This window comes from Crassostrea angulata, chromosome 10 (assembly GCF_025612915.1).
Source record: "Crassostrea angulata isolate pt1a10 chromosome 10, ASM2561291v2, whole genome shotgun sequence".
In the NCBI taxonomy this organism is placed as follows: domain Eukaryota; kingdom Metazoa; phylum Mollusca; class Bivalvia; order Ostreida; family Ostreidae; genus Magallana; species Magallana angulata.
This window is the reverse complement of record NC_069120.1, coordinates 2,688,734-2,711,735: the sequence shown is the minus strand read 5'-3', so window position 1 is coordinate 2,711,735 and position 23,002 is coordinate 2,688,734. Positions and strand designations below refer to the sequence as shown.

Here is a 23,002-nt window from a genome sequence, read left to right as displayed (position 1 = left end):
ATCAATAATCCATGTCAACCCTGAATTGATAAACACTACCTATTGAAAAATGGAGAACCCTATATGCAATATTTTGCCAAAAAATTTCTAAGTTAAAAAGCTGGTATTTTTTTTCATAAATTATCAGAAATAAAAATGCTAGCAATATGCACACCTCTGATATATGTTCAACTGATCTGCAAAAGAACAACTTCTTATTTTGAAAACTGTAGGAGTTATCCGTACAATGAGGGTACCCTTTTGGCAGCCGCCCGCCCGCCATTTTCACCATTTTTCCGTTGGAAAACCCGGTTAAAAAGCAAGTGCGGGCTCAAAGATTTTACTTCGGTCATCGAATTACGTTATTCGGCTTATTGTGACGAAATTCGTCAGAAACTGCTTATTGAACAAATATATTTTACGTTACAATGTACCATACATGTATAGGAATATTGCATGAGTTGAACCGATTAATTTTCCTCACGAAAAGCTAGCGCTTGCTGCAAAATGGAGATACACGGGTTGACACGCCGTGAAATACTGTTACAAGACGTTTTATAGCATGTGTCTTCGATCCTTTATTTGCTTACAACAAATCTGTACTGAAAATCTTTGAAACATCGTCACCAGCTCCGTAATTTAAAATGACGAAGTGTGCTTTGTTCACACATGTATACATGTAAAAGTGTGTAAAATGGCGATTCAATTTGCACGTGAATATTAATTTTACAATCCAAGGTCGATTAGCGTGTTTGTGAGAAAGTCAGTGTAAAGCGTCAACGTCAGTAGTAACAGTCCAGTCCAAAATTGAACATGTTTGTGTCGAAAATTTCAAGCTCTTGTATGTTTGAAAACACATGCACACTTGTAGAAGACAAGTGTGCCATTAATCGGGTGAAGTTTAATAAAATGATAATATTAATATGATAATATTCATTATTAGTGTCTGTTATAAATTCTTTGGAATATGCTACAACAAAATAAATACTGCCTCAACTTACATTGATACATTGAAAATGATTGAATTTATCGATGAAGCATAATTGCTGAAGACTAAAATTGCAAACCTGTTTAAATGGTGTGTTTCTGACATTTGTTTACACTATAAAAAATCAAAAACAAGAAACGATTATTGTAAGAACTCTTGGTCAATTATCGCAGTAATACAGTTTTTGCAGTCCTGATACAAGACTTAAACTCACAGCTGACAGTTTTTATCAATACGCATAAGCAGAGAGGTTAACGGCTCATGAAAAATAAAACACAATTCCATACAGTATTTAAATGTATGTACAAAATAATTAGCAGCTATAATGCTTAAAATATCTGATAAAATGTAAATTAGTTCCCAAAACTGAAATCGACACATAGGTAAAGCATTGCCTATAAGACGGGCATACCTAACAGTGTTACCGTTCCTAATCCGCTAGGGTCCCCGTGAGAAATACTCTTCCAGTCAGGACCTTGCAATAGACCGTGGCTATTTATAGCCATCGTCTAAAAATTACTTAATTGTAGATTAAAAGAAAAGCTGACAGCTTGTTCTTTCGGAATTTCAAGTGCTAATTAGAGAGACATGTGCCATTTAGCCATCAAATTGTAATGCTGCAAATTTTGAATTTATCGGGTTGCAGCAGAGACATAGATAACAATGTTATTTATGTCTCTGGTTGCAGTAAAAATTCATAGTTTATTATATGACAAAATGTCCTTTGATATTGTTGGATCATCTTCAGGTTTAGCTTGCAAACGATGAATATTGCTCACAAACTGTTTCTATATTCGCACATTTCCGCAATTAACCCATCTGAATCTGCCAATTGAAGTTACATAATGTAAGCAAACCTAAGAGAGATGGCTAATTGTTAATGGTCGTGTTTAGTGTAGGGAATCCCACAAATCGACATTCTGAGGCGGACATTTAAATTCCTACTAGTAATGGGGTCTGTCAGACTGAGCGGAGGTCTTCTGTTCCTGCTCTCAATCTTGTACCCACATGGCCATTATGCGTCGGTATTTGCCAGAAAAGGTAAGTCAACCTTTTAAGGTATCTTTACACGATGGTACTATGAAGTACTGGCACATTATCATAACAACAATCTCAGCAATACGCATCAAAATGTATAAAGAACATATGTATCGGAGTGGTTTGTGAAGTAGGCTGATACGGACAAAACTTAGTTAATTTCCTGATTATTATACACATAATTTCAACATCATCAAAATTTAATGTAATAAAGATTGTTTAGTATTGATATTTACCATGTGAAATCCAAATTAGATGAATTGAAAGATAATATGTCGGATTTTAAACGAGTGATAGAGGAAGATATTGTGTTTGTTTAAAGGGTCACGTCAAACAAAATCAGCATTTTACTACCTGGTAGTGACTCAGCTAGTTTTGTGCCTGTTGAAATTTCTGATATGAATCATGCAGCAGGCATATTTAAGAAAACTTCCAAAGATTCTTCTTTTTTTCCTACGACAATTAAACCAGAATTTTTTTAGAACCATCCTCAAATTCATAATACTGATAATCCATGTGTGTAAAACAAGCGAACTTAATATAATAATTGTACCACAATGGATCCATTTCAATGGACCCTTAAAAGTCTTGATTCGCGTGCCAATACCCCTCTCCCTTTACTATTTAAGTTTTGTCTAAAAAAGAAAAACAATTGCTAGAGAATAAAATGAAATGAAGCATTTCTTTAGAATTTAAGGAAAGAAATGATTCTTTTTTAGAGATGTATCAGAATAATTTGAATTTGAAATTTAAAAAGTAAACAAAGAAGTGAGAATGAAAAGAAATTCTTTTTAACGTGTCCTATAATGTATGAAAGAGGACACCATTAACGGTAACATTAAAAATGTTGATCATTGTTATGTTACATGATTGGTGACACATTATCAAAAGAAATATTTAGGAGGTTTATCACACCTGGAACATAATCATTATCCCTAAAACATAATTTCTCTCTCTCTCTCTCTCTCTCTCTCTCTCTCTCTCTCTCGTTTTAGGAGCTGATCCAGGATTTTTTCGGGAGGGGTGGGGTACGTTAACTCCTACCACACAACCCCCTCCCAGTTTTTTAAAATTTTATATTTTTATAAATTATATTCCTGCATCGTCAACAAACGCTTTCGCAGATATATCAATCTGATGTTCATTTTTCTACCAAATAATGGGGTGTGTATTTGCTAAAGGAAATGGTTTAAATGAATATTGTAATTTTTTTTACTATATTAATTCATTAGCTCTGATAATTCCGGGGAAAATGGGGTGCAGTTGACAAGCAGCAGAGAATAAACCCTTTATGTGAATTTTAACTGTTATAAAACGTTTATAGAGGTAAAATGAAAATTAGCAGTACAGTAATGATTGTTATTTGTATAACATTTCTAACATATAGACACTTACTGATGTGCTAATATCTGAAATCTTAAATGAAATACATATGTTAGTAGAAGAAATTTTTTAAAAGCATTTTTCTCTCTTTTATACATAAACCAGTTACATTTTCATAGCCAAATGTACTCGAAATTGCAATCAGTGTCCTTTGTAATAATACATATTTCGTGTTTCCACCATCAAATTTAAAAAGTTTACGATAACAGCATTTGTGAGATATTTCTCAGAACGATCACTCTAAAATATACAGACAATGTGATCTGTTGATCCATTTTTTTGAAAATATATTATCAACATGCAGCAAATTCTTGGTATTACAGTTTCAAATGATTTTAATAATTATGCAGAAAACGACGAACTAAGAGATCTCCACGTAGAACAGACCAGGAGGACGTGGGATAATGCCTCTCAGTCCTGTAACCTGTTTGGCTCTGATAAGGCTCCATCCTATGTGGCCAGCGACCAGGATATTACGTTTTTTCGACACAATCGCCCCAAAGCAACCATCACACCTAGCCCAGAGGATCTATATTGGATAGGAGCCACCTCAACTTTCACTCCATGGTTTGAACTCTTAGGTAATGGAATAAAACAGAGAGAGAGATGTAGAGAGAGAGAGAGAGAGAGAGAGACAGACAGACAGACAGACAGAGAGTTATAATCACTGTGCAAGGTGTATGTGGCTCGTTGAGGCGAAATTGTAGTATATTTAATGTATATTATGATACTTTTTTTTTTAATACTGAAATCTTACTCGTATAGACGCAATTTACAATCCGTTTTATTACCCTCAGCGTTAGCAACACACCTCCTGCTTCGTAAGGTTGACAATGTTTTCTCAGGGTGTCAATTTTAACTGTCACCCTCCCAAACAGGCATTATTTTTATTGTGACATTCCTTTTTGCGGTTTCAGGATGTCATGTTTATATGCCAATTGACAATGGTTATATACGTACGTTGACGAGTCTCTCCATGGTTATCGGTCCTGTGGCTGATTGTTACTTACAGTGTAAGAGCCATTTTGGAGTCAACGTGAGTATAAAAAAGAAGATGACAACACATTTTTAAAGTAAGATAATTGGAGAGTTGACGGTCATCTTTAAACGATATAATTCAAAAATAAAGGTATAGAAAGTTGTCTTTATTCAACATTTATTACGGAGAATTTTTATAATTCAGATTTGATTGCAATTTTCTTGCATGTCAACATAGTTATGTTGCATGTTGACATACTATGTTGCCTGTTAACATATTTATCATGCATGTCGACATATTTGATAGAAAAATAACTTTCACATATGGGGCAGAGATATGCCACCATAAACATTAGCAGCAGAGGAGTGTAAGACATATTTTTTAAATCTGATTAATTGTACATGAATTCTAAACAACATTATTATTTAAAGGACACACATTGCTTCTGTCCCGAAAAAATGGAAAAAGGGTTTCTTAACAGAACCTGTAGATTGACTACATCTAGTGTCTTTCAAAGTGACGTCATTGGAACCAATACAGTGGAAAGTTACTATCCCCAGATTGCAATGTACAAAATATATTACGGCTCCTTTGATATTAAAGGTACAAACATATTTATTCAATCTTAATTGTAGATCCTATTGATGTATATTGATTTTAAAGACACTTAAAGCTATAACACAAGCATTTGTTTTTCTGATAAAGTATACACAATAGTATATTTTTAATTGTTATTTTAATACAAAAGGGGAACCTTTTATTACAGAAACAAGCGTCTGTGTGGTATAAGAGTAAAAAGTCGTATTTAAACCGTTGATCTTTACAGAGAACTCTCTGGACGAGTGCTTGAGGATTAATACCTCTGATGACGTCAGAACCTACCCATGTGACACAGCAGGTACCTCATAAGGCTTAAATGTGCATTAAATAGAAATGAATTGTTGTTGCTCTAGTGTATCAGGAATTTCATTATATGTATACTAAATATATATAGTTGCTCAAATTTTATGCACGTTATGTAGAATTATTTTGATAATGTATTTGCTGATTTATTATACATTTTAAGTTAACGGTGTTGACATATTCGTGACAATCATATAAATTTATTTGCATTGTTAACCTTTTTAATTTCTAGTGTGCTTTCAATTCAGTGCCTATCTTTTACAGACAGTACAGGCCGTACATGGACGACAGCAATCATTGAGGGTATGTCATCAAACAATGGCGGATCGTTTCAGTGGACTAGCTTTCTGCGCAGGCGTATCATCCGCTGGACTCAAAGTAAGAACTACTGACAGAATGGTGGACACACAAACGTGACACTTTCAATTCAATTCATGTATTATCTCAAAACCATATAGATGGTACAAGAGGTACAAGACATATGAACATACAGTGTATATACAAATGGTGTTGTTGATGTCACAGTACAAACAGTCTGGATGACCAGAGCTGACTTATTTTGCTTGTGGAGAACAGATCTATGAAAATACAGTTTTCTTGTTTTTAAAACGGAGTTGATATAGACATAGAATCACAGATTATGGTTGGACATAGTTTTTTCTTGCTTAAAATCTTATATAATTGAAGACGTTACAATTTAACAGGTAATGAGATTCGTCCCCAGTTTTGATATTTACATAGATTGCAACTCTTTTTTGACGTAGTACTATTCCATCGATCATCCTGTTTAGGAAGACGGTGATTGCTTTTTCTAAATTTTACAAGAATATTTCTTAACTTTCTAGGTAATGTATAAGTATTCGTCACAAAAGCTTTGTTTAAAATATGATGTAACAGTTCTTTATTGGAATTGTTAAATCGCTGTTTCATTTTTGTATAAAATCGATCTTTAAGCTTTTAAATAATTGAAGCAATTGTCCACTTGACACTGTAAACATTTTGATTCATCATAATCTTACTCATTCCTGTTGTGTTAAAAATATTATGTATGTTACATATAGACACATTGTTAAACAATGAAAATGCTCCCTAAATGGGTTTAAATTGAAATATATATTTGAGGGAACTAAATGTTATTTTGATATGATTTATAACTCTTATGCAATATTTGATTCAGGAACCACCATCTTTTCGAACGGATCAGCATGTGTCAGTATGAAAAAAATACAAAACAAGAAATACGAAATGGTCCTAAGACCGTGTGACTACAAACTTCCTTCTATTTGTCAAAGAAGGGAAGCAAACAGTAAAACATCATTTTTAAAATTAATATAAAATAATTTTCGACTAATATGAATTCTATAAAATAACATGTACATTGTAACCATTTTCTTTTCTCAATATATTCATCTTTACTAAACAACCCCTCTTCATGAAATAATACCTGGCAAAATCTTCTGCAGACACAGAGAGAAGTACTCACCAGATGGTGACGTCATCATTGACTGCAGATCCTCTACGCCCATCTAGCACTGTGTCGTCGTTTGTGGTATCAACCTTGTACTCAGTAACTGAGAATGGTGGGTATCAGACAGTGTGTGATGGCTGATCAAGTAGCGACCAAGTTGTTGCTGTAGATCACAATGAACATTTGATTTACTTTGTAGAATCTGGCTCACTTCCGGTGATTGTAGGAGCAATAGTAGGAGGGGCCGTGCTTCTCCTGATCGTAGCGGGCATCGGTATCGTGAGACAGAGACGGTAATGTGGCCCTCGTGTCTGACTTTCTATTTACATGTATTACATCAATTTTCATAATCTTGTTCCCTTAATAGACAGTTGCTGTGATGGTCATGTTCACAATTTCATAATGATTTTACATTGTTTCATACATTGGGTTAATTGTTTATCATACAGTTATAAGTAAGAATTATTTTATAAACATCTGCTGATCATGTTACTCTGGTTTGCAAGAAATTCGATTGTGTATTGTCTGGTTTCTAACTTCGTTAAATATAGAAAAATATTATAACTAATGTCCGTTATGTTGGGATGGCGATATTTTTTTATTCCATCTTACAACTGCAAAGCTTGGCTTATAAATTGTTAATAAGTTAAAAACTGTCATTTGGGTAAAAGATATGTTATATCTACTCTGATATCATTTAATTCTTTTGGAGGGCGAATGTGTCGAATAAAACATCACAATATTTTGCTAAACAATTCAGTTGCACAAAAAAAAAATATTTACATTTTATTGACAATTTAACAGTTATTCAAGATTTTTAAATCAATACAAAATAATAATGAAGGATTAAGGTTTTAGACTGTTATTATGTTTAAATTTTAAAATAAGTGACAATAAAAAAGAATCATGTGTTAACGAGTTAGGAGCTTCTATATTTTATCCTTAAAACCGAAAAAAAGATGATGACCTTGACATGATTTTGTTACATAAATGAACTTATCAGTATTTATTTTAATGATACAATCACGTGATATTTAAGAATTCGTCATTACAAAAAATGTAAGTTCATTCCTTCCGTGGGAAAAAAAGAAAATACTCACTTTATTTTTGAAATGTTCGTGATATGAATTTAGCGAGATCAGTGAAAAAGAAGAAGTTACCCATGTAAGTTGATTTTTTCCTGCAATGCTGTAAACCTCCACACCTATCTGTGAAAAAGGAAAATTTATTGAACGGAACACAGATAAACATAATGAAACCTTTAATATTGCATGTTGAGATAAATTCATAAAAATATTTTTTAAATTCATTTTCTAGCAGACTATACTTTTTTCACAAGGCTTTGTAAAATAGTTATGATCACAATAGAAGCCTTATTCAACGTTTGATTTTATTTTACTTCTGTTACAGGCGGGCTCATTCTACTCCACAACCCAAGTCCGTTGCAACAGAAAACGTTTATTACAGCGAGTTGACTCGAAACAGTGAGGATCACATCGCGCAACAAATAAGCAGTCACCGGTCCACGAACAACGAGTACGATGAAACATCGGGCCCCATAACCAAGTCAACAGACAGAGCGACCGAGGGCTGTAAACTGCTACCGGTGAATGACGATGGAGTGTACAATCACACCTGGGATAAACCAATGAAAGAGCAACAATCAGATCACGTGTACAGCACAGCTTGCAGCGGAAGTGAATATGATTACAGTCAGGTACCAGGTACCATCAGTGACGTGTACAACCACACTTGGGATAAACCAATCACAGAAGAGTTAACAGATCACGTGTATAGCACCACCGGGTCCGGAAATGATGCCAACTTATACGATAATACAGTTTCAAAAGAATCAAACTTAAGACAAATGAATAATGAAAATTATAGCAGGTTCCAGTAAATGTTCTACCGAACCTCTCTCTTTACTCCTTACTAAAATTCTTACAGTAGTGAAGGAGAAACTCCAAGAGTACTGTACAACAATATACTCCAGACGTGGTATGAGTCATATGTGGATACTAAAAACTTTAAAGAATTATTAGAAACTTTATTAGAAATCTTACCAAAATCAATAACATCAAAACGTACGATTTTTCAACGCTTTATACAGCCATTTCCCCGTGACAAATTAAAATTAGGCTTTTTGATCTCATCGACAGTTGTTTCTTTATTAAAAATAGAAGTCGTTAAAATGCTTACCTTGTCATTAGAAATCTAAAAATTTTTTTTAGTTAAAACCATTCTGATTGCACACACAAGTACTCTGAAGCTGATATCAAAAAGATAAGCTTAAGTTTCTGATAGACAACATATACGTAGTTTTTGTAAATGAAGTCTTCCAACAATCTGCTGGAATTCCCATGGGTACCAATTGTGCCCCAATGTTAGCAGATCTAGATATTGGACATTGATGGTTACCAAACAACAAAACTTTATGATAAACACAATGTCTTCAATTTTTCTATAGTCAACTTTCCTTACTTATATAGCAATATACCTTCATCACCTGCATATGGTGTTTTTGTCTAACAGTCAATTCGATACGCAAGGGCATGCTCTTCGTATGAACAGTTTCAAAGGCGAGGCAAGCTACCGACAAGTTAAAAAAGTAGGACTACAAACAGTTTCGTTTGAAGTCATATTTTCGTAAGTTCTGTGGTCGATACAACGACCTTGTCAGCAAATAAATCTTCCACTGGGTCGCATGCTGACTGAAATATTGGATATACTACCTTACTTTTTGAAGTTCAGTGTATAAAATTTAAACCTAAGTTGATTTATATATGGATAAACACAACATGGGAACATATTTATTATCCATTTGTCATAGAGGTACTGTAGAAAGCACAAGAAATTATTTATTTTTGTGAACAGATCGTCTTATGTACCTTATATTTGATAAAGAATATTAAAAAAATCAATTTACCAAATTGTTGTATATGTTGATTTATTAATTGAACCAAGTACGGACTTAAAATGGCACATAGTTGAAGACAGACACTGAACCTTACATTGAAAAATACAGTTCAACAGTCCTACACATGTTATTTTATATAATATTTTCATATATTTGTCATGTTTTAATGTCAACACAATGCAAAGCATGTACACATATAGAACATGAGTAATAACTGTACGTTTTCGATCAACCCAAAATGCATGAATATTCGGTATAGTAAACTCTTTATGCAATAAAAACATAGGGGAAATGAATTGTATGTATTACCTAGACACAAGCATTAGCAAGACAAAAAGAAAACCAAATATTTAAAGCATTCTCAGCTCAGTTATATGAACTTTAAAGATAAAATATAATTTCTTCCACCCCTACACCCCTACAAGATTCTTGAAAATTGTTGCTGAATTGAAATGATTGGATAATTTGGATGCTGTAGAGGAAAACTTTCTTTACCCTGAATCTTTCTTTGCGGCATGTAAATGGTTTTAGTACTGTAACGAGTGCACCATGGAAAACACCTTTGTTTTAACTAAATAAATCAATGTAGACACTTTTTTCAATAAATGAACATTGGACTTGAAAAGATTGGCCTAACATGACCTGTCTATATCTTTTAATTTCTTTTTTTTATGAAATTTATTTTCTTTTGCGAAGTGAGACTTAATGTGAACTTGTCTTTGTTTTGCAATTCCGGCCCTTTGAATGAGTTACACAAGCGTAAATATTTTAATTCAAATAGAAAGTATCTTTAACGAACAAGCACACATTAAGAGGGTTGTATGTCTAAAATTAACTACAGAACAATGTTCGTTTTTTTTAATTTGCTATGCGTTGGGCACCTTTTCCCCATGTGATATTATATTTTCAATATATATTGCCTTCAAACCAATTGCAAGTCAAAATATGCATATTGATTATTTTGTGCCTGCATCTTCCTCCCCTTTTTAGCTGGAACATATTGAGTTATTAGTGCATCCTCAATAGCATTTCCGATTAGCTCTGGAATATGTGTAAAATAATTCAATTTCTTTGACGATGCATTACTTTTTATTGAAGGTAAAAACCCTAAAATTGTTGTTTTCTTGGTGGAAAGGGCGATTCAAACAGGTAAATATTTTTCTATTAATATTCAAACTCAAGCAACTTCACAAATATCTGAGACAGGTTAAGTATGATACTTTAAAAAATCTTATTAAATATAGTTTTTAATTAAAAAAAACCCCGATTTTTTTAAGATATAATAAAAGATTGAAAGAACAAATGTAATATAGAACTGTAAATGTTGGCCGGAGAATGTTACGGTACTAGTATGTCTTTTAAGACACTCTGTGTTGTGAGGTTAAAATTCATACTAAGTTTACAAAAAGAATTTGTGTTTTGAGGTAAAGATATTTTTGACATTACTTAAAACAACACATAAATACAACAGTCTTTATTCTGTAAACACTATCTGTATAAATCTGCTCACAAGAGAATAAATTTCTTCCTGTTCCATTTATTTTCATATAGCTCAAACAATAATGTTCTTGACATTATAATAGTTGTCAAGTGTGAAACAAGTTTGCTTCTTAAAACAAGTTAAACTCAATATCTTAAATATAACGTTTTGCTGTGTGCTTGTAATATATGTGTGGATTTCCTGAAAGACAATATCATCAAATCAATTTGGCGGAAGATGCTGACATGTAAGTTAAAATTTAATCTTTAAAATTAAAACCAAGCATGGTCATTGACCTTACTATAACTCACTAGGCCTATCTGCATTAAATATGGGCTCTAAATGGTAGATATACATTTGTCACTTATAAAAGTTACTAGATGATATCACGTGCAAGCGCGGGAATTAACACTTTACTCATTATTGTATAAATTGTGTCCCATTTTTTCTTATAATTGCTTTCCTTACCAGTGGGTCAGTTTATAGTGCCTCGATCCTCTTAATTTTGTTCTTTAGGTCAAATTTTACTATATTTTTTGTCACTGTTCCAAATAAGAATTTCAGAAACCTGTAAAAAAAAAAGATGTCTCCCTCAACTTCCCCGATTTCTGCATACATCATTTTTTGAATATAGGTCGACGTAGAACACAATCTCTTCATTGTTTACAAATAAATGTATAGGATTTACTACCAATCTCTAGATTTAAATATGCGTGAAATAAAAAAAAACCGCCAGTGGATTTATTTTATTTGCATATTTTTTAAACTAAAGTTGTCAGATACAAAGAACCTGTACAAGGGTTAATTCGGCCTTCACTTTCCGCCTTGACGTTAATTAGTCTAACCGTGTTCCTCGGCAACCGTTCTTGGAAGTTTTCATAAAAACTAAAAACATATCGAATTAATCCATTTTCTAAAAATTAAGTTTGTTTTCTAGTTAAGCATAGATTAGCTATCCAAGGTATCAGTTTGTGATGCATGACGAACTTATTCCTGTCAACCTGCGTCTATGGCTACCCCGTTCTGGAAAGTTCTATCAAATTTTCTCACTAGACGTCGTACTTTGCAAGAGTCCATCCATTAAAACTAAAAATTGCGCATTACAGAAACAAATTGACTCATTTAATTTCTGACAACAATTGTCAAATTCTTATTTCTGTGTAACACTAAATACGTTCCAAGTAAATATATTCACTCTTTACGTAATTATTTAATGTTCTTCCATTGCCCGCATATATTTTGATTCAAACTTCCATTGACTTGGATTCGCCAAAGCTGTCCACCACCTTTCTCTCATATTTTGCTAATTCGGGCTGTTGTATCAAAAATGAAAGTTGGTTTTTAATTTATTTCTCAATAATTATATAATGGGTAAAATTCAGTTATACCTTACGGACATCTTATCACGCGTGTTGAAAGACTAAAGGTATAAGTAGTTACTCTTTTGAGGGCGTTTTTTGGTTATTGGTGAAATGTCTTAATATATATGAATAGATAAGCATAGAATACAAGGTCACAGCCCCCGACGTAGACTTATTCTGAGAATTAGATACATAGGTATTAGTATTCATTGCAAGGACATCATTCTTAAAGATTTTGTAGTGAAGGATAAGATTTCAAAACACTTGAGATAAATGATAGTATTGCTGAGTATCATTTTTGATTTTGGTTGTTAAAAAGTTCGTTTGGATAGAAGGAACATGCACGGTATGAATTTAGAAAGCTCATTAATGATAACTCGCATGTACGATTCATAGTCAGAGCACTTGATTTTTCCTTCCCTCACACTTCATTTCAATGGTATAGTTCTCTGATGTTCTATTGGTTCTATAATTTACTTTTTCTCAGAAAGAAAGGAGGATCATCCTGTTAAAAGGAAGCAAACTCTTGTGTGAACTAAAAATTAAGGAAGAATGGATATTTTATAGACTTTATGCACATTACACGTACATGTACAGTGAACTCCAACCATCACTTATTTACTGCTTCTTCATCATTCTAAACAAATGAAGAATTTATCAGAATCATCTCAGTGCCTGTAAAACGTTTTATTCATGCTTCAAAATACTTAAAAGTTTGTCTTCCAGCATTCTGTTTGATTTCCCATGGGTATCAATTACATCGCATTGTTAGCAGACCAGTTCATTTATTTATATGAAGAAAAGTTAGTCAAAAACATGTACATGGCATAGGCGTCGGAACCGGGGGGGCTAGGGGGGGCTTAACCCCCACTTTTTTTGCAAAGTTATACCAAACCATTACAAACATAACATGATAGAGGGTTCAGCCCCCCCACTTTTTGTCGTAGGAAAGATTATTGTTCCTAAAGTTACCTTGAAAGATTGAGAAGTTAGATTCAGAAGCATACTAGCCCCCCCCCCCCCCCCCCCCCCCCACCCACGGATTAGGAATTTCATGATTTTTGGAAAAAAATTTGGGTAAGTAATTTTTTTTTTTGGAAGTATAGGTATCCTCCCCCCCCCCCCCCACCCACGGATTAGGATTTCCATGATTTTTGGAATTACTTTTTTCTCAATATTTCTGAGGATTAGTCTAGCCCCCCCACTTTGAATTTGCTTCCGACGCCTATGCATGGAAAAAAAATCATCGCTGTTGCATTCAATTTGATTTTAAGGTATATTGACGACGTATTATCAATTAAGAATTTCTATTTCCATTAATACGTTGACTCTATATCTCTGAGTGAACTTGAAATAAAAGATACCACAATATCTGAGTAAATTGTTTCATATTTAGATATTTTACTAGAAAAAAACCTTTAGTCGTAACCTAACAACAAAGTTTTATAACTAAAGTGTTGAATTAATTCTTTCTATCGTCAACTTTCCTTACTTATGTAGCAATATACCTTCATCACCTGCATATGACGTTTTTGTCACTCAGTTAAAGCTAAAACGAGGCAACCTACTGACAAACAAGTTGATAAATCAGGACTATCAACAATCTCGATTGAAATCATCATTTTGCAAGTTCTATGTTCAATAAAAGACCTTGCTAGCAAACACACTAATGAATGCCGACTGACTGTTTTCATACTTATTGTTAGACCTTAATTAATCACCGAATTGTGTACACATTTTCCCGATTACGACAAGGAGTACAATGCGGGTGCTACAGGTCAGCAGGGGATGTTCATTTCTTCATGACACCTGAACCTACCTCTTATTTCTTTTAGAGGTTCTTGTTTGCCTTGCTCATGTTTTGTGTTTTTCGTTTGACCACTGTTCGTTATTCAGAAAAGTTCATTAAACGATTTCAAAAGTTTTACAACCAATCACTACATACCCCATTCTTGGCTCTTTATGTGAAGGGCTGTGGTATTATCCGTCATATCAAATAATATTACTTATTAGGTTTGTTACTGACTGTGTACAGAAATTTGTGGGGTCGGTAAAGTCCATAGAAGGCGAGGCGGAGCCGAGCCTTCTATGGACTTTACCGATACCACAAATTTCTTTACACAGTCAGTAACAAACCTAATAAGTATTTGTTTTGTCGAGGACCAAAAGTTTGATATGTAAACAAACAAAAGATAATACAAAATATTTAAATTCATAGCTTAATTCTCTAATTTTTTACCTTTCTCGTCTGTCGTCTGTGCAATCCTTGATGCCATATTTTAGGATCATAACATTACGTCACGGGCAAAGGGGGATCACTCTAAATATTTTGGGGCTTAAAAATCAAAGGTATGATTGAACATTTATGTAAAAAATCAGCTTAAATAACGTTACGTCCGTCATGTTGCCGTATAAATTTTGACGCTCGCCATTTAAAAAAATTTATAAGGCAATCACGTGACTCTATTCATCCAATGACGTCGAGACATTCCAGTCCGAGGCAAAAAAAAAAAATATATGATTACTGTTGACATGCAAGATAGCTATGTCAACATGCAACATAGCTATCCTGTCATGCAAGAAAATTGCAATCAATTAAGAATTATAAAAAATCTCAAAAATCTTAAATGTTGCCCAAATGTGTCTTCCAACTTGGTACATGCTTTATGTCAATATGCAAATTATTTATGTTAAAAGACGAGAAAAATATGTTGACATGCAACTTATTTATATCAATATGTAGCTTCATCATGTGACATGCAAGATAATATATTTACATGCAACATAATTATGCTAATTATGTTAATTATGTTCCTCTCTACAATAATTTGTAGCAAATAACTGAATAGAAATCCATTTACATAAACTATGCATTAACTCCTGGGAAAAAATACCATTAGAGTTGTTGTTAGGCTGTAGATGTGAAATACACTAGCTTTAAAACAGTTCTTGGAAAAAAAATAGAAAAGAAATTGATTTAGAAAACCTTTTGCTTGTTTAATCACAGACGAAGATTTCAATTCCTTGTTGTAAATAATGGGCATTGTCATATTCAGCAAATTTATCGCTTTACTGCTTCTTGTTCTCTACCCAGACTATCATCATACGTTCGATTGGAACAATCAAGGAAAGCCACCTTAACTTATTCACCTTATCTAGATATCTCTATTAAAGAAGATTGATATACATACAGGCAAGTTCTGCTGCCTTCTCCAATTGTTTTATTGACGTTATAAATATTTTTTGATCCACTAACATCTTTTTTATTCAATCGTAGTTTGAATAATGAAATATAATATCGATGTGTTTGCATTTTTTTCGTGTTTGTATGTCAATATTCTTCGACTTGAAGATTTTATCTCATGTTTGAAAATGTTTGAAAATGTTAATATCTTGATATCTTTGAACTTACGGTCGTATAGTTTATATTTAGAACATAACATCAAAACACCGATGTATGGTGTTTTTCTTAAAATATAAAGGAACTACATGAACTCCTTTAATCATCTTAAACGACAAAAATTCATTAATGTATATATATATATATATATATATATATATATATATATATATATATATATATATATATATATATATATATATATATATATATACTGTTTGCTTAGTTGAAGCGACAGATTCCCCAGATGCCGATAAAGAGACAACATCAGAATCGGGTAAGGAATACAAAATTACAAAACACCACCTAAGTCACATGTATCTTTGCAAAAATTTGTTCATCGCAATAATGCACCAGAAGTCCATCGGTTGGATAGATTTTCCTCTTTCTAATAAATTTGAAACCAATTTATATACATTCAATAAAATATTTGTTATTTATTTGTTTTTTTTAAAGTAATTTCTGCTAAACCTCTTAATATTTTATTACGACATTTTAGAGACACTTTATACACCAATATGGAAAAGATTTTTTTTAACTTATGAAAACAATCTGCACATGTTTCAAATTTAGTTTTGTATTATATTTATAGAATTTTCTCTTCATGTCTCAATGGAAGTTTGTTATTTTCTTCATAGGTTCCTCCTTAATTGGACTCGTAGTTGTTATAGGGACAATTATACTAATAATAGTATTGTGTAGACGTTATAATGGATGTGTTTATCTACGTAGCATTTTTAGGTAGCATTATATATTCTATATCTTTCACTTATGTTAGCATTTTTTGTTTTGTTACTTGTTTTATTAACGATATAACACGTGTAAGGCTAATTTTTCTTCTTTTAAAAAAAAAAATATGTTTTATTGTAATTAACCACTTTATATATCTCATTGGAATTACTTTTTCAAATTTATCACGCCTTCTTCTGAAAACTGTTAAGTAGATATCAATTAACAAATATTTCAAAAACATTGGATTATAAATTAAATAAAGTTTTATTTGTATTAAGTAACAAAATGCAAATTCATTTAAATATGAAGTAAATTTTTTTTAGAAATGCCCTGCATGAACCAGAACCAAGGATGTCTGCACCAAGGGATATTCATTTGACAAGAACTAATCAAGATCGAAGGCACCACCGTTCTAGAAGTGCCGGGTATGAAAGACGCCACGGTTCTAGAAGTGCCGTGTATGATTTCAACAAACAATGTGTTTAGAAAATAACCTAACTTTGTATTTTGACTTAAACTTACCCTACTCTGAAGGTTTTTTTCTCATTTTCTTTATTACAACGCGTAACAAATTGCTAATAATTTTGAATTTTGAATGTGCAAATGTTGAACACTCCTGTAATAAAAGCAAAAGTGAAAAAAGGTTACATATCGTGTACTTAATACCGTAACAATGATCTGATTTTCTAAGGCTTGTAATAGCCGGAGCAATAGGCCTTGTTAGCTTTGAAACGTTTCTTCCCAGTCATATGGCTACCAATAAAAAGGTCTGATTATATATTGAATTATATTGTCAACCAAGTGTAGAATGTGAAATTATAGATAAAGTAAAACACGTAATTCTTTTAGATAAATACAAGAATTTAAAGAAGTGGCAAATTTCATTTTTAGCATCATCGGACTCTCTCTCTCTCTCTCTCTCTCTCAATTTTTTACCAAAGTGGAGTTTTATCTACTAAAACGGTTCATGGATAATTACGTATTAATATTGATGTATTTATTCTTTAAAGGCATGCCTTTTCTGAGCCAGAGTTAAGGACAACTGCAACGCAGAATATTTATTACAGTGAACTGTCCAGAAACAATGAGTATCAAAGAGCGCCACCTAGCTACTGGTCAGTCTCGACAGACCAATCACCATACTCAGAGAATGTTTATAACAGCGAAATGAACAGAAACAATGAGCATCAAACAGCACTTCAAAGCTTACTGTCTTCGAGCGACCATTACGAAATAGCATCGGGTTCGACGATTCAATCTCCTTTCAGTTGCAAAGAGAGCGAGAAGAAGCTGCTGAAGATTGACAATGGTGAAGACGATACGACACGGAGCAAACACACCAATAAGAATCAGCACCCTGACGGACTCATGTAAAGCAGCTAGATATTACTCAGATTCTCCCTTACTGCAGCAACATCAGTAATTGTTAAACAATACTGATTTTCATAAAGATACATATGCCGTTTGAAATAAAAATTTAAAAATAAAGAAAAGGTTGCGTTCTTCCATTAAGCTACATCAGTTAAACACTTTTTAATAATCATACATTTTTAAATAAAACATATTTAAGATTATTAAATGTAAATTCTAATTAATTTATTTTACTAACAAGGTCGTTAGTAAACCCCCAATTTTGAAATATTCATAAGCACGTGATGTGACAAGCTAATTATAGAACGTACACAAGTTGTCGACGCGAAAACGTGATTGGTCCGAAGCAGTTGATAATTCGTTCAAAGAGAAAAGAAAGAACCAGTTTGACAGAGAACGTTGTAAAACAGCAACCTATATTGGAGACCCCTTTAAGCGGTAGACACGTGTGAGAGTCTTCATGTTAACTATGGGCTTACCGGCTTCTTGCTTTTGATAAGTGGCTCACACAGCGGAATGTTTTCTTTGTTAGATTAGATTACTCATAGAGGAAAGAAAGCTTTTGTGTATGGTACGATATACATTGTCTGAAAAGGATAAAACATATATAGCTTTCACTCAAATACTGAAAATCTGTTAATTGTACAGGTCATTCTCGATGGCTCGACCTTCGATCGCTCGATGTTCTTGATCGCTCGGAGTCTAGGGTCTCGATTTTTTCTCTATATAACTAAGCACATTTTCTCTTGATTTCTCGAAATCTTAATCTCTCGAAACCCTTGATCCCTCGAAGTCAAACTGCAGCCCCTTTATTCATAATCTATGCTTTTTTACTCTCGATACCCGGAAGTCGCTGTGTATCTCCACGCGCTATACCTAATTTAACACATACTTGGTCATTTAAATGGCTCCAGGCGTTAGACCCGGGACCCGTGTCACGGGTTGTTTACTCAGGCGACACTTGTCCTGCAAGATGATAATTGTTTGATGATTGACCATACCGATACCTAATCTATAACACCAACCGTTTTACGATAATTTGGAGATGCAATGAAAATGAGAAATTAATTGAGACGAAACGATAATATTGAGCCATGGTCAAATTTTAGAACTATAAAACTGTAAAAGTTATGCTTATCATGCTATATATATGCTAACCTGTAATCATAAATCACCTATTGAAACTGGAAGATGAAATAACATAGAAAGATGTCATATAATTTGTTCATTATGTAATAAAAACACTCTGGGTGACGAATACCACAATGTTATGGAATGCCAGGCATTTTCTTTACTCCGCAACAAATAAATTGAAGAAAATATTCCACAAATGTTAATACTTATAAATTTGGGAACTTTATGAATACCAATGACATCGATTCATTAAAAGAATTGTCCATATTTGTTAAAAACAAATTAGCTCGTTTCATTCAACTCTGTTCTCTTCCTAACTTGACCCTGCATTTGTACATTTGTAAATATTTTGTTTTTGTAACTCATGTACCATTGATATGGTTTGAGAGAAATAAACATTCATTCATTCATTCAGAATTATTGTCATTATAATGATTATTGCTGAACAAGTGCTTACAGCGGGAGATGGACCCGTAAAGTGGGAACAGTGGGTGATACTTAGTTATCTCATTATCACATGACGTCTCGCAGTCCAGTAGTACATAGCAATCTGGTCTTATTATGATGAATAAAATAAATAATTATGAATTTATTCAATATTTGTTTTTATTTAGTTTTTAAAACATCCAGTTCTGTATATCTAACTGAAAAGAAAACGTTTTTAAAGCACGTGCTTAAGGTCAATCAGCACTAAATAAACGGCTTAATCATAACATCCGGTAAGACTAATTTTATTTTTTAAACCCATTGGTCAACCCAGAAAATTCCAAACTCTTGAAAACTCGAACTCTTTCCTTTTTCCTCGGTCCCGTTGACTTCGACCTATTGAGAGTTACATTGTACCTGTATATGTTTTGAGTTGATGGGCTCCAGAAGAGATATTAAAAAAAAACCAAAAAACAAAAAATGAATAATTTTGGAAAATGACAAGTGTGTTTTATAAAAACTTTAATAGACAAACTATAGAAATTAACAAGATTATGAACCATCTATGAGAGATACCGCAGATCCTAAAGATATTTAAAGTCGAAAGGTATTAATTGCTTTCATCCCAAAGCCCAGAAAAGAGTAAACATACGAGATCCTTGCATGCTTAGGGATTTTCAAAGCATTGTATTATTGTTTATAGCTCACTTTAGCCTTTATCTCGACATTCAGGTTTATCGAAAACGTATTATCAAGTTATAATTGTTACACCCATTCTAACGTCGACTCAATATATCCCAGTGATCTTGAAATAAAAGATACTACAATCATCTGTTTCATTTCTTAAACTAGAAAAAAATCACTTATGTTGACTTATGTGAATGCATGGATCGATTTAAAAACAAATCTCATATTCAGAAGTTTTGTGAGCTTCAAGTTAAGAAAATTGAAAAATTAAGGTTTTTCATTACCTTCCAGTGACGACCGGAAGAGACGGCCGACGTTCGGATATTCAAGAGACACTGCGGCTATAGACTCTCTACCATCCCTGAAAATTTGAAATTTCTATCTTTAACACTTTTGGAGAAAAATTGTGAACAAGCAATAACATATATTCTTAAATATTTCGGGACCGGAAGGACGACCAAACAATTCATCGACAAATTTCTTACAAATTTTGTGTTAATAAAATGAAAGTTTCATTACAATCGGCTGAAGCGTTTTTGAGAAAACGTGAAAGAAAAAAATAATAATATGGGAAAAGAAAAAATGCAATAACAATAAGGTCTTCCGTTGGAAACAGAATACCTTAATTGATAAGAAGAAACTGTACGAAAACTATAAGGTCTTCCGGTGGAAACGGAAGTCCTTAATAAACTGAATATTGAAAACAGGAACACTTCTCAAGACGATGGAGCATGTTTGGATTAACAAAAAAAGCATGTATTCGTTGTGTCCACATTGTGTCATGAAAAACTATGCGCAAAAGTGGGCAAATTTCAAAATCCACGGTTATTTTTGTACAAACTACGGTATTTATTAGTGTAATTCTATAGGATTAAAACACTGTTGCACTGATTTTTGATTTAAAATCATTCTTCAGTCAAATTTAATTCAAAGGTACAAGGTTTATTAAGCACTTCCAGCAGAGTCAATTTATGTTTTAAAATTCGTTAGATATGTTTTTTGAATTTGCCATGATTTTTATCTTCGTTTTTTGATGTGTAAAGTTCAAATTTCATGGGTACTCTATTCAGTTTGCTTGAGAAAGCTGATAAATGTTTATGAGATTTGAGGAACCAGTAATTGTGTTTTTCTCTCTCTTTGTGTTTCTGTAAGTTTGTGTTTATCCAGTCCACTATGTCGACTATCCGTCTATTACGTCGAAACTTATTGACCAGCTACATGTAACTTATTATTAACTAGACAATAAGATATTTTCTGGACTCAGTTTAAGAAAAGATGATGTCACAAAACTGTTCATACATGATAACGAATATTCATTGAATCAAACCCCAAATGCTTTTATATGTTACAAAAACCATCTACGGACGAAAAAGACAAAGAACCTTGCCAAAAATATGGTATAAGGGACATTATTTATATGGACATCCTTTTATACACATCGACCGAGTGTTTTCTTCTTTATTTCTTAAGAAACCGATTGTGATTCATAGTTCTACAGACACTGATAGGACCGAAAACAACACGATCCAGTTCTAATGTTTTTACTTTTCAGTTATCGATCGACTGAAGCCTTCAGCAACCAAACAAAAATAACAAATTGGACGAAATAAGCAGGAAATAAGCAGGAAATAAGCAGGATGATGTCAGATTTAACCCTTAAAGCAGACTTGGGTATTTCTTTTATCTTAAGTACTGTACTGATATAATAACGTAGGTACTTCAACTTGATTTAATTTAATCAATCGTTATTTTCTTTAAGAAAGATATAAATATAAATCATGAATGTTATCTTTCATGATTCTCGCGGGGTATGAATATAGCAATCATTGCAGAAAAAATACACAACACGCAAGCACGGTGTCGGTACCTTCGTGTCTTCCTTGAATCACAAAAAACAACAACATTGCATTGTTTATATATTTTATTTTAAGATACACTGGTTATTGTAAAACCACCATCTCAGTCTCTTATGCAATAAGTAACAAAATGGAAATAAATTCAATTTTTTTTCTTAATGTACGAAAATTGAGACAAAAAAGTAATATTGACGGTGTCAGACTCATGAAAACTGTGTCGGATAAACATATAAATGACTGAAACACCATGTCTTGTTAAAAGTATTTTTACTTACCCAAAATATCTAACTGTGAAACATCATGAATAAATAATTTTTTCTCACTAAATAAATCGATGAAGACATTTTTATCAATAGTTAAATTGAATTGGAAAAAGTTGCCCGAAAACATTGTCTGGTTAATAAGTTTATGTGTTTGCCTGATTATGAAAAAAAGAAGATGGGGGAATAAGATGGCGCAACTGCCCATTTGGTTTAGTCGTAAAATACAAGTTCAACTTTTTCAATTAAATATATTTGATATGTTATAATACAAGTTTACAAAAGGGTAATTTATAACTTTATACAGTTTATAATATTTAAAAAAAAACTATAAGAAAAAAAAATATAAATCCTTAAGGTTTGGTGGTATCGAACCCACAACGTAAACACCCAAGTTCTATAAAGTTACCTTATGTCTGTTGCTCTACCCACTGAGCCATTTCATTCACAACAAATTGCGTTGTTTAACTGCTACATGTATATGAGACGTTTGCCACGAATTTAGGGACTTGTGTTACTTTTCTAAAAAGTTTAATTGTTGGGCTACAAAATGACATTTTTAAAGTATAGTGGGTCTTCTCTCCACATTTTTGTTGATTAAAATCGGTTTAAATTCCATTAAACTGCATTTAGTCTATGT

The 23,002-nt window shown here is 32.8% G+C and overlaps 2 protein-coding genes across 3 annotated transcripts; both read left to right on the top strand.

Annotated features, from left to right (window-relative positions):
* Positions 1–1,626: 1,626 nt before the first annotated feature.
* Positions 1,627–9,725, top strand: LOC128167704 (uncharacterized). The gene is made up of 10 exons (XM_052833576.1): positions 1,627–2,008; positions 3,739–3,969; positions 4,306–4,424; positions 4,799–4,970; positions 5,194–5,265; positions 5,535–5,648; positions 6,448–6,576; positions 6,734–6,850; positions 6,938–7,031; positions 8,149–9,725. Exons 1-10 carry the CDS (start codon positions 1,918–1,920, stop codon positions 8,636–8,638), a joined length of 1,629 nt encoding a protein of 542 aa, XP_052689536.1. The 5' UTR covers positions 1,627–1,917; the 3' UTR covers positions 8,639–9,725.
* A 1,419-nt stretch (positions 9,726–11,144) lies between these two features.
* Positions 11,145–19,677, top strand: LOC128167703 (uncharacterized). Of its 2 annotated transcripts, XM_052833574.1 has the most exons (5): positions 11,145–11,382; positions 16,123–16,173; positions 16,535–16,637; positions 16,952–17,053; positions 17,639–19,677. In XM_052833574.1, the coding sequence occupies exons 1-5, from the start codon at positions 11,373–11,375 to the stop codon at positions 18,000–18,002; spliced, it is 630 nt and encodes a 209-aa protein (XP_052689534.1). In that variant the 5' UTR covers positions 11,145–11,372; the 3' UTR covers positions 18,003–19,677. The 2 variants fall into 2 exon arrangements, with proteins under 2 accessions (XP_052689534.1, XP_052689535.1); XM_052833575.1 differs by lacking the exons at positions 16,123–16,173; positions 16,535–16,637.
* The last annotated feature ends 3,325 nt before the right edge of the window (positions 19,678–23,002 follow it).

Excerpts from the sequence above, each read along its gene's own strand:
- LOC128167704 (XM_052833576.1), top strand. The coding sequence starts at position 1,918 with ATGGGGTCTGTCAGACTGAGCGGAGGTCTTCTGTTCCTGCTCTCAATC. Across the intron at positions 5,649-6,447 it reads TATCATCCGCTGGACTCAAA|GAACCACCATCTTTTCGAAC; the intron begins GTAAGAACTACT and ends TATTTGATTCAG. Across the intron at positions 7,032-8,148 it reads GGTATCGTGAGACAGAGACG|GCGGGCTCATTCTACTCCAC; the intron begins GTAATGTGGCCC and ends CTTCTGTTACAG.
- LOC128167703 (XM_052833574.1), top strand. Across the intron at positions 16,174-16,534 it reads AGAGACAACATCAGAATCGG|GTTCCTCCTTAATTGGACTC; the intron begins GTAAGGAATACA and ends TTTTCTTCATAG. Across the intron at positions 16,638-16,951 it reads TATCTACGTAGCATTTTTAG|AAATGCCCTGCATGAACCAG; the intron begins GTAGCATTATAT and ends AATTTTTTTTAG.